General features: G+C 38.3%; 2 protein-coding genes and 1 pseudogene across 2 annotated transcripts in view; all 3 read left to right on the forward strand.

The window, feature by feature from the left end:
* The window catches only part of LOC113636639 (trichohyalin-like), a 501,252-nt gene that overhangs the window by 195,989 nt on the left and 292,141 nt on the right, over positions 1-13,122 (forward strand). The window lies entirely within an intron of this gene.
* Positions 5,883-6,964, forward strand: LOC113653797 (armadillo-like helical domain-containing protein 3). The gene has a single exon (XM_047809465.1). The coding sequence runs from the start codon at positions 6,399-6,401 to the stop codon at positions 6,921-6,923; it is 525 nt and encodes a 174-aa protein (XP_047665421.1). The 5' UTR covers positions 5,883-6,398; the 3' UTR covers positions 6,924-6,964.
* LOC113643935 lies at positions 7,084-8,378 on the forward strand (annotated as a pseudogene).

Below are 13,122 nucleotides of genomic sequence, written 5' to 3' on the forward strand. Positions count from 1 at the left end.
CCAGATCCTGGACTTTCACCCTTAATCCCATTAACATAACAGTCTTTCTCAGACCCCTTCATTAACATAGAAATGAGTTCACCTCTAATGCTTGGCATTCCTTCTTGACTCGGACCTTGAATCAAATGGCCACCTTAAACAACGGGACAAATGGCACAAAGAGACAAATGATAACCTGAGTTACCTTGCCCCTTTTCCTTTCATATTAATGAAATACAGGAACCACAAGTCTAATGTAAAGTTTGAATTTAACTAGCATTGTAACTTGATTGGGCTTCTATATTATCCACAGACATATGCTAGAACTAAAAGGAAATAAAACAATGACTTAAAAATTATTTTCCCACAGAATGAAGCTGGTGATGTGAGGCTGGAATTATGTATAAGGTATTATAAAAAAGAAATACAAAAACAAATGCCCAGCCAACCGGACTCGTACACAAACAATCCACAAAATACACGTGCTGCCACCATGCAGCACACACGTCTGCAGGGCTCTCAAGTTTTGAAGACAGGCAAGCATGACATCTCCAACACCCCAGCAAACCCATCCCCCCCCCCCAATAAAAAAAAAACAAAAACATCGAAAATACCCTCTCTAATGAATGTTTTTTTTTTGGGTTGTTGCATTAAATCTTACCCAGATAGTGCTATTTTCTGATTGGCTATTGTGTACCTATTTCTGATTGGCTGATAAGTGTCAGGCTCGAACTAAAAACTTTAGGGGAGACGCGCTTGATTCCTGCCCGGTTCCATAGAGACATCGGTGCGGACAGATACATTTTGGGCGCAGCAGCATTTTAAATATATGATAAATAGTCAAAAAAAATATGAAATACCTTCTTTGGCAGATATAACAATGAATGTTTGAGCATTTATCCACATCTGAGTAAAAACACATTCCCAAAGAGAAATACAATTAAAACCTTTCATCCCATCTTAATTAAAAATAAGCCCATATATTTACCAGCAGCTGTCAACATTACACAATTTATCTGTATCTAAATAAAAACAAGTTTCCCATAGCATCAAACTAAATCCCCATAATAAAACAAATCAAAGAATATAAAATAACCACTCGGCCTACCTCATCTGGGGCAAATTCAAACACAACCAAACAAAGCAGCGTGCTTTTAAAGGTAGGGTCTCCGGTCTCTCTGGTAAGACTTTATTCGCTTTCTTTCTTTGTTTTTAACCTGTATGTCAGGTGTGTGAAACTCAAATTCACAGTTGGCCAAAATATAAAACTGAGAAAGTCACAGGCCAAACTGAATATTTATTGAAAAATTAACTGCAACTAGTAATGTTCAACCTTTTTAATATGGAAACAAACTTTAGTTTTGCTTAAACACAGAATTTGGAACAACCAGAACTTGATATTACAAACACATAAGAAATTAAATTTGAAATAAAAGACACATGAGGGGTGTTCATTTCGCAAACTTTGACCATGCACTTTTTGACAAACTCTCCTTCATTGAAGGGCCGGGCAGATTTTGCAATCTCTGCTGCCACAAGAACGCTTTACAGCCTTTACAGAAGCTTCACTTTTTGATTTTGCTTTCATGAACTTTTCTGCCGCGAAAGCAGAATTTTTTCCCACCTCCTTACGTCCAGGTCCTTATACTTCTCATAATGTTCAGTTTCATACTGTCTTCTTATGTTATATTCTTTCGTTACAGACACGATCGCTCCGTTAGCACACAAGACAAACAGGTCTGTCCTTTATATTCGTGAACAGATAATCTGCCTTGAAAGCTTCTATTGTTCATCTTTCGTTTGGCCATTTTTGTGGAGGGTGGAATTAACTTGCCTGATGTGACTGTAGCATGGTTGTTAACGACAACGAGGGGCGCTTGCTTTTCGTGACTACGCATCAATACAGTGGCAATGCATTCTGGGATTTGTAGTATTAGCAGGGCATGCTGGCCTCTTCCCCAGTGCCTGCTTGAAAAGTCTTGGAATAATTAGATAACCACACCCCCTACTGGTAGGCGCTTGCCTGGCTACATATGGAAACGTTTCAATTGTAATTAACCTCAGAAGGTCGTCTTCTCCTTTGTAAAAGGCGGTTATTTGAAGAGCGTGAGCGATTTAAAGGCGGCACGCATTCCCTTTTACTAAACCACTTCATCGTCCATAGACAGCATCTAAAGCTAATATTGCATAAAATATCCAACATTTCTGTCACACAACTTTGCCTTGTTTGTGAAAAAATATTAAGAAACGTTTCAAGAGTAATTTATCTAAGAATTTCTTTTACGCTTTTGTAAAAGTTGGTTTATTTGATGAGTGCGAGCGATTTAAAGGTGGCACGCATTCTGTTGTACTAAACCACTTAATTGTCCATTGACAGCATATCAAGTTAATATGCAGTAAAATATCCAACACGTCTGTGAAAAACATTGCCTTATTTGTGTAAATGTAAGTTAGGAAATGTTTCATGAGTACGTTACCTCAGAAGTTCGTCTTCTCCTTTGTAAAAGGTGGTTATTTGACGAGGGCGGGACTGCTAACACTTGAGGTGTTTCATTCTCTATTTGATATATCAGAGACAATTCAGACCCCACCCTAACTTGCATAGTTGAAATTCTTAATCCAATTATATATTCTTCCTTTTATTTCCATTTTTTTTAATTTTTATTAAAAAGCCCTCTTTCCACATCATGTCGTAAGCTTTTACAACATCAAAAAAATACTCCTACTTCCTTGTGGCTTTCTTATTTCAGCTTCCAAACAGAGCACAGAGTCCATTGTGTTCCGCCCTTTCCGGAAACCACTTTGATATAGTGAGAGAATTTTATTCTTCTCAATGATATGCATCAATCTGCTCATTACCATCCATTCCAAAGGTTTGAAGTTAATACAACGGGCCTGTAATTATTTGGTTGTGTATGCTCCTTGCCTGGCTTTGCTATGGGTAATATAACACCATGCTTCCAGTAAGCTGGTAACTTCCTTGACTCCCACACCTTATTAAAAAGACTTTAGATTATACTTAATGATGTCTCTGATCATGGGCGTAAAATTCATTTAACAGTGGGGGGGGGGGGGGGGGGGATAAATATAAAATTTATCACGAGCAATTTTTGAAGGGGGGGGACACAAATAATAGTCTAATTGTACTTATAAAGTTATAAAACTTTGCTTTTATCATTATTATTGTAGCATGGAGACTGTGTCATTATGGTTATTTTCAAAGTTTTTCTTAAAAGAAAGTAAAACTATCATAAAAATAGATAGTTCAGATCAGAACAATAAAAACAAGGAATTAAAAAAAGGTTTAAATTTTTATTTAAAATTAATTAAGACACTTAAGAACAGAACAGAAATTGATTATACAAAAAATACAGTGAGGTCAGTTCGGACGTGGCACAGTGCTCATTTAGTAAATGCACAGCTAAACAATATGCTAATTATGGCCGTTAATGTTAAGTTAACATAAAATTGTGCGCGACACGCGGCGGCGCGCCCTCGTGTGTTGTATTGGAGTATTACACGGAATCTATTACTGTGTAGCGAGTTTTGGAGAGTTTATTATTGAGTTGTCAATGGAGCCTGTTACAAAAAGATCGCGTTCTGTAATGTGGGAACACTTTCATTTGATTTCGCCCAATAAGGTGAATATATATGGTTTTGTTGTGAAGCCTATATTTATAACTTCACTCATCATTGGGCAATTATACGATTCAGTGTAACATTTAATGTCGTATATTTTGTCATATATATTTATTGGTTAGTAATAAGTTGAAAAATGAAAAGGAATGCAAGAAACGCTTTTTGTGTATTTAATATATTGATTCATTTATTTTTTAATCTACCCTTAATTTGTCAATTCATTAATTTTTGCTTCTAAAATGAATACGTTGCTTGGTTGTGGAACATTTTCACTTTCACCAGCAGAGGTCCTCATCGAGCTCTGATTTGAAAAGCTTCGAGTAATGAACCTTTTTCCGATACAATTGGGTTGAAAGCTTCTCTGCTTCAAGAGAGCTTCACTTCGCCATCACTACAGTGCACTATGCAACAAGCTATTGTAAACAAGCTAACGTTAACTAGATAAGTAATATTTTAATCGCTAATATAGCAGATTCATGGAAAATTACATCGGTAATCAGCATTTTTGCCGCAACTAATTTATGAATGAATCTGCATCAACTACATTAAAGAGAATCGCTTTATTTAAAGTGAATAAAATCCCCTACTTAATGGAGTTGAACATTAATTGAGCCGCAGCCACAAACCTGATTCGTGTGTGCAGAGTAGGTGAGATGTACTGGGAAAGCAGGCAGTGGGTCAAACCACTGTGAGGAAGGGGAGGGGGAGGGTCAAACCACTGTAAGGAAGGGGAGGGGGAACTCAACTGTTTCTAAATGCATCTTTGCATTTATTTTTTTTTCTACTTACACAATTATTTAGGTATATCGCACTCACAATAGATAGTGCGATATTTTCTAAATTTTTTTTGGGGGGGGAGGAATCCTCGGATTGGGGGGACAAACCTCGGTAACCCCCCCCCCCCCCCCCCCCCCGGTATTTACGCCCATGTCTCTGATAGTCGTTTTACTATCTCATAACAAATATCATCTCTTCCTGGTGAAGTTTGTTTAAGCCCTGCAAGCGCTTTCTTCAGCTCATATATAGCAAACTCTGAATCTAAAGTACATCCAGTTGGTCCTTTTTCTTCCAATAGTTGAAGGTACTTATTCAGGAGATGTTCCATATGTTCCATATACCTCCTCATTTCATCTGACAAATTGGAACTACTGTGCACTTTAGTAAATGTTGCTGATAGTACCTCCACTTTTTCGCTGTCTGATATGACTAGTTTATCTTTATATACTAATACAGGAATGCAGCTATTTCTTTGCTTGCCTCACATTTTCCTTATCATACTCCAAACTTCATTAATTTCAATATCCTCCCCAATATTGTTGCAAAAATCCCTCCAACAATTTCTCTTTGTTGTCTGTATTACTCTCCTCACTATGGCCTGTTTTTTTTGTTTGTTTGTTTTTTAATAATTAATAAATTCATTATAATTTAATGATTTTCTAACTCTCTTAAATGCTTTATTCCTTTTACTAATTGCCTCACTACACTCCTCATTACACCATGGGACGGCTTTCTTCTTGATACCAGCCTTCTTCTTACCTATTACTTCTATATCAGTACTTTAAAGCAGTACTTTACGGACTATTTCCTTGATTTGTAATAAATTATTTTGAATTCTTGACCATTGGCAATTAAGCTTCTTGCATTCCATTGCATTATTGTTAACACCATTACGTACCAGCACGTTTGACTGTTTTCTGTCTGACTGATTACTGTTTGTGTTTTAAGCCTTTCATTTATCATATCTACTGTAACATCATCTAACTCCAAGTACTTTTCTGCAGCTCTAATAATGATTTTAATTCTTTCTGTCCTGCTTTCAGTTTGGCCGGAACAATTCAACACGTCTGCTACGAATGATACTTTATCAACATTCACTTCACTCTCTTTAATTTGCTCTTTCAGCACTGTTTTTTGTCATAGTGCTGTCGTCCTTGTTTCAATTAGTTTGGGTGCTTGTTTTACTTTCTTTATAGCCTCAGCGTATGATATTCCTTCTACCACTCAGACATTCTGTACTTTCACTTCATTCTTCCTTACTAAACAAGCTCCGTATCCTGCACTGTCCTCTCCTCCACAATTACAGCATTTTGGATTAATACCTTGCCCACATTTGCCATATTCATGCTCACCTCCACAACACGCAGATCTCTGTTTTCCTTTACAAACTGCCGTTACGTGGCCAAATGTTTGCCATTTGTAACATCTTAGCGGCGGGGGAACATATGGCCTGACATTAACAAAAACACTTTTGTCTACTGTCTTTACAGAACAATATCAATTTGCCATCCCTCAATGTCTTGATACTTTCAATTGTTCCTAATGTTTCTTTAAGTGTTTTTGTTCATTTCAAAGGGTTTATGACATTAACGGACTCAGTAGCAAACTTCAGCAATACCTAATGCTCCTCTTTCCTCCTTTTGCCATATGATTTCCCTTTTCACTGTCCGTTTCTGAGATTTGTCTCGAATTTTTCTTTCTTTTTTGAGTTTCTACCAATTTCCATTCATTACTTGCATTGCCTCCACTATCCTCATCAGCCATTTCATCCTCTATTTCCGGATCGCTTATGGACTCTACACTACTTCCTACCATCGTCGCCACCCACCTCTGTGTTTAAATATAATTAATAACCCTGAACAAGGAGGAAGATGAAGTCATGCAAATCGAAGGAAATACAACGCTCCGCTCACCGACACTGGAAGTGAAAAGCCTGCAACAAAAAGCTAGCATCTGAGTAAAGAGCTAGTCATGAGTAAACAAGTTTAACTGCGTGTGAGAACATGTGGAGGAGCAAAATGGCACAGGAGAAGAAAGCCGGGCTGTTAAAAAGGATGTCGTCATCAAAAAAGCTGCTGAATGAGAAGGTGTTGTTGATGTACGATGAAATATTCACTAAAGTCGACCCTGCTACGGCGAACCCTCGTTCCTGTTACGAGCTGTTTGTAATGAAGGTGAACCTGGAATATCTGGAAAACAAGCTGGAGGCTTTGGATGGAGACGAAGTGATGATGTTTAAGGAGAACATTAACACCTTGTTCTATCACTGTGTACAGGCTTTGGAAGAAGATCACCAGATTAAAGTAGTAAACGCTCTGCAGACCCTTTGTGCGCTCTCCAGAGGTGTTCATCACAAAAACAAATCGGCTACCGGCTTCGATATAATTAACATGCTGGTGGGATTCGACAAAGCTGAGATCAGGATGAAGGATCTCATGGAATCTCGTTGGTCGGTGCTGTTTCTGTTACTGTTTTTTTATTGTCTTTTGTGTATTGCATTTTTTTGTACTTTTTGTATTGTCTTGTAACTTTATGTCTGCACTATTTTTTGTCCTGCACTGTCCTTTGTCCTGCACTGTCTTGTTTGTCTTGTCCTGCACTGTTTGCACCAGGTTGCACAGTTGCACTTTATGTGGCTAAGACTACTTACATGTCCTTAGCCCTGTCTTTGTTTTATGTAAGACCTTGATCCTGGAGAAACGTTGTCTCATTTCACTGTGTACTGCAACAGCTATATATGGTTGAAATTACAATAAAAGCGACTTGACTTGACTTGACTTGACTTGGAAAGCCTCGACAGTTTGCTCTGTGCAGACGGCTTAGAGAGCCTGAAGAGCCTGTGCCTGAAGCTGTTGCTCTGTCTGGTTACAGTGACGGACAATATCAGTCAGAATACCATTCTGGGGTACGTCATGATTACTGTTCTCGCACAAAGTCATCTGGAGATTGACATTGCGACAACGCTGGTCACGCCCACCCCGACTACTCCTACAACCCCACTTGGGACCACCCCTCCTTCTTTGGATGTGATGCACAACCCTGAGCTGCCGTTGGACCCCAACCTTCAAACGAGCAACCTGCTGATCACGTTTCTCAAATATTCCTCCATCGTCATTCAAGACACCAAAGACGGACACAGACTCAATGAGGCACAGAAAGAAAGCGGCGGACAAGAGCATCTCGTCTTGACCTCTCGCCTGCGCCGTCTTGGACCTGATGGTCGAGTTCATCGTCACTCACATAATGAAGGACTTTCCTATGGATCTCTACATGCGGTGTGTTCAGATCATTCACAAGCTCATCTGCTATCAGAAGAAGTGTAGGATTCGGCTGCACTACACTTGGAGGGAACTTTGGACAGCTCCCATTAACTTGCTGAAGTTCCTGCTGTCGAACGAATCCACCTTGTTGTCCAAACACAACATCTTCCAATTGGCTTTACAAGTTGTCCATCTCTTCAACATGTTCATTACGTATGGAGACACATTCCTGCCAACGCCAGCAGTTATGATGAGCTGTATTACGAGATCATACGCATGCACCAGGTATTTGATAACCTGTAATGCATGGTGCTCAGAGTCTCCACCAACGTCGGCCAGTGGAAGGAACCGGCGAGCAAAGTCACGCACGCGCTGGTTAACGTCTGAGCCATCATCAACCATTTCAACCCGAAGATCGAGTCCTACGCCGCCGTTAACCACATATCACAACTGTCAGAAGATCAGGTGCTGGAGGTGGTACGCTCCAACTACGACACTCTGACTCTGAAGCTGCAGGATGGTTTGAACCAATTCGAGCGCTATTCGGAGCAGCCCAAAGAAACAGCATTCTTCAAGGAGTTGGTACGCTCCATCAGTCTGAACGTGAGGAAGAACGTTTCTCTCAACACCCTGAGTCAGGATGTTCTATTGAAGGAGTTCTCATCTATATCTTGAGAGCTTGACACAACCTCATGTAACCTGTATCCATAAGGGGGGAACAAGCAAGTCATCTTATTTCAGCTTCTCAGCTCAGTCATCAGCTTTCTTATTTCCATTGATGAATCTCTCATAGCTCCCTCATCTCGGGTTAAGAGTCTTGGTGTCATCTTTGATAGTACCCTTTCTTTTACCTCACATGTAAATAATGTTACTCGGGCTGCATACTTTCACCTTCGAAATATCAATAGGCTTCGTTCGTTTCTCACCACTCAATCTACCACCACTCTTATTCACAGTCTAGTAACCTCCCGGCTTGACTACTGTAATTCTCTTCTTATTGGGCTTCCTCACAAAACCCTTCATAAGCTGCAACTCGTTCAAAACTCTTCTGCTCGTATTATCACTCGTACTCCCTCTATCCATCATATTTCACCTGTTCTGGAACAGCTACACTGGCTTCCCATTAATTTTCGTATCAAGTATAAAATTCTTCTTCTAACATTTAAAGCTATCCACAATCTTGCACCTTCATATCTTCTTGATCTTCTTCATACTCCAAAACCAACTTAGGTCTCTTAGGTCTTCTTCTTCCACTCATTTTATTGTTCCCTCTGTCCGTCTTGTAACGATGGGGAACAGAGCTTTCAGTTACTCTGCACCTCAGCTCTGGAACTCACTTCCATCTGAGCTCCGTAATATTGATTCTCTTTCATCATTTAAATCTCAGCTTAAAACTCATCTGTTTAGTTTAGCATATTCTAGATCATGATTTGTAATGTTGGTCCAATTTTTTTTTCCGATGTAAGTATTGTATAACTATATTTTTTGTTGTTTTTCTTCTTCTTTTGTACGGTGACCTTGAGTGTTAGAAAGGCGCCTTTAAATAAAATGTATTATTATTATTTGTATTATTATCTTTGTCTACTAATTTTCAAGCCTGTCCCCATCTCCACTGGCAAGTTTTGCTGGAAATCACACCTTGGGATTTTACACAGGGCTGAAAGTGTTTAAATTAGTTTAACACACATTTTCTTTTCCAATATAGTTTTTTTTTGTTTTTATGGAACGTTTTTTCCCAACAATGTATTTGATTCTAATTAAATCAGTATAACATGAGACACATATGCCTTGATCCTGCTGTGAGGTTTTGTTTTCTCTCAGAACGTTAATTGAACAGATGAATCATCTCGAATAAGCATCCAGATAGCATTAGCATTGAGTTGAACTAATAAATCTTGCTAATAATCTTAAAGGTTCTTCAGTTCAGGTCTTCAGTGTTGTCTACATATTATTTTTAAAAGATGTGACATTTGATTGCTACAGAATCCAAGCAATGTTTGACATATTCACATACTGTATAACACCCTTCAGCCACACCCACTACCCATCTAGGCTTACTGTCCTGACTTGGTTCCTTCTCTGGAAATGATGCAAAGTCGTGGATACCAACCTGGTCACCGCCCAGGAGACACAATAGTTCTTGCCTGTATAACCAGATTAGAACCCGGATCTGCACTTGCTTCTTGACTAAACAGATCTTTCACTCAACTCCACCGGTCATCCATGTAAGACTAAGCAGTTAAGATGACGAGATCAGATCTTTATCACTCAGTACTCTGAATCCTCACCAAATAGTAAATGCTAATGGACTCGATATCATCCAAATCATCGTTTACCAGTAAAAACACTTAAGAGCAGCCAAAAGTAAAGTAGACTTGAGACTTTTTCCTTTATCCAGACATGGCTAAAATAACCCGTAACCGTAATGACAAAAACATCAATCATCAATCATGTAACTACTGATTTTTTTGGACTGGACTGTTCTTACTGGAGTCATGATTTAACACCCCATCCTGGATTCCTGAATGTGTTTGCAGATCTTCAGCATATTTTTTGGTTTGGTTTGGTTTTATAAAACATTATTTGATTTTCTGTTGGTGTTGGTTCTTTTTTTTGTTCCATGACTGTGTTTTGTTACAAATCAAGTTTAGGGCCTCATGCAGAACTGCTTGATTTAAAAAAAAAAAAATCTGGATATTAAACACGTTAACTGACTTAATGTACATAGTCTGTTCGTGAACTACTCAATTTTGACAATATTTAAATTGGAATCATTTTGGATATAAAAAAAAAAACAGTTCACATTGTCAGGATTTCCCAGGAATAAGGTTTGAAATCAAAGGAACATCTAAAATTTTATCTAAAGGTCAAACCTCATTAAAGAAATGCTTAAACTTTAAGCAAGCATTCATTAAAAATGTGCATGGTGAGCTAAGTTAAGGAGCTGTGACACATTGTTTTTTAATAAAAAACACATGCACATTCACATGCACATTGTATTCTGTTCATAACTGGAGTTACTAAATTGTATTAGAAAAGAAATAAAAACTGTCAACGACAGGTTTTATTGTGTTGTGTGGAAGCCTCTATTATTATTATTATTATTATTATTATTATTATTATTATTATTATTATTATTATTATTATTATTATTATTATTATTATTTTGTCTCTGTGTGGGTGGTGTGGGGGGGTTGTTTATATATAGTTAACCACATAGATAACCACATGCCATGCTATTGAAATGGACCAAATTACACAAGTAAACATTTTACAACACAGAAAAATCAGACAACCATAAACAAGGTATTGTACAAACAGAGCCGATCCTGACCTCCCTGGGGCCCTAAGCAAAATTCTGCTAAGGGGCCCTCCAACTATACCTGACCCGTGAGCCATGTAAACCATTTGCCACACATTCACACTTGACAGCATCTCCTCTACTAACAAATTTCAGCATAGCATTTTCAAATATAAAATACTATTTATAATATGACTTGGCTCTTGCAATTTTCAACTATTGAATATACAATAGCAGATATCAGAAATTATTTTTACTAGTGTAAAATGTAATTCCTGATATCAAAAATATGGTTACTACTAGAAATCACACTCATAATATTTACATTTTAAGTATTGAAAACTGAATTCTTGATATCAAAAATCCATATCATGTGAATGTATAAAAGCTAAAATGCTTGCCATACCGTATCACTGTGTTCTATAGTATGCATGAGAGCAATAATTGATCCCTTATGGTTATTATTTACTGAGGGATGTGCATTCATATTGACCGGGCATTATGCCCAATACAATGTAAATCCATTGGTTCCCATATTGCATTAAAGTTGTTGTAACCTTGAGAGACTATAAACATTTTCATTTAGGAGTGCTATCACGCTACTTTTTGTACTGGTCCCCACTTTTTTTTTTCACTTTTCATGGCCAGAAGGATAACTCCGCTTCATATTGTCATCTACACAGCAGGGGCGATTCTAGGGTCAGGGCTTTAGAGGTGCTGAGCTCCTTTTCAGGGATGCTAAAGCTAAGGATATGATCAAAAGGCACACCGAGGCGTGTCATTTTAAACGTTATTATTATTATTATTATTATTATTATTATTATTATTATTATTATTATTATTGGGCTTTTAACTTTTTATTAAATGACTAATTCCTTTCACAAGATGATTATGGACTGTCCCTAGTGTCTCACCTGATTCTGTCTTTTTTCTTTTAAAGAACTGTCGTATGTCCATTGCTCACTGGCAGGCCACACACACAGACACAGACACAGAGAGAGAGAGAGAGAGAGAGAGAGAGAGAGAGAGAGAGAGAGAGAGAGAGAGAGAGAGAGTAATGCTAGGAGTTCAGGAGTTAAGCTTGGTTCAGGTTAAATCCTCTGTGTTTGAGGAATGAATAAATGCAGCAAAGTGAGTGAGCGTTTTCACACATACTGGTGGTATACAGTAATATGTCGTTTATTTTCACTCTGTCCCAAACGCCACGGCTTTATGTTTCCATGACGACTGACCAGAAAAGACGCACGTGACGTCATGTTTACATGACTCCTGATTGTTAAAATGAGTATCAAATTAACAATAAACTTTACCAACAGAGACACATGTACGCACTACACAGGTACGCAGTTTTTTTTGTTGTGCTGCTGTTTTTGTTTCACGCTCTAGCAGTTAATAAACAGAACTGCATGCATCATGCAGAAGAACATTGGAACCCGGCGCTACTTCTCCATGTTTATGACTATGGACGAGTCACTCAGGTCCTGGGCTACTCCACAGTGGCGGCGACTCGCTGGAATAAAATATTAAGAAAAATTGTAGGGGTGCTGAGCTTTTTTTTCTAGCCTCACCCAATGCTACACAGTAAACATTAACATGCGCTGTAAAATGTGGCAGGGGAGGCGGGGCCTTGCGTAATTTGCGGGGCCCTACACAACTTGCGTAGTGTGCGTATAGGGCCGATCGGCTCTGACTGTACAAAACATTTATGAGTATTCTTGATTTAAAATCATATTAGGGTTCAAGGAAGGTCTACATCATCACTATGCCGTCTAAAGACCTACCAGTTTCTGAAGCTTTGGGAATTTTCTAAATGTATAGCTATTAATCAATCAATCAATCAATCAATTATTATTATTATTATTATTATTATTATTATTATTATTATTATTATTATATAAAAATAAATATAGCTGCAAGCAGCGATGGCGGGCCCTCGCACGTTTTTTTAATCGCTATACGGTGCCTCCCAGAAAACAATGCAAGGTGGGCAAGTGCATCAAGTGGGTAAATATCAGTGGACTCTTTTACGTTGTTACTGAAACATTTGGGGACTGTGGGTAAATGAAACCCCACATTTTATACAAACGGGTGCGCTAGTGAGCCACTTAAGAGACACACCTTTGTCTGACCTTTTTGTCCACACTTAACAGCCGACAAATGTGATGT

Source organism: Tachysurus fulvidraco, chromosome 26 (genome assembly GCF_022655615.1).
Source record: "Tachysurus fulvidraco isolate hzauxx_2018 chromosome 26, HZAU_PFXX_2.0, whole genome shotgun sequence".
Lineage (NCBI taxonomy): Eukaryota > Metazoa > Chordata > Actinopteri > Siluriformes > Bagridae > Tachysurus > Tachysurus fulvidraco.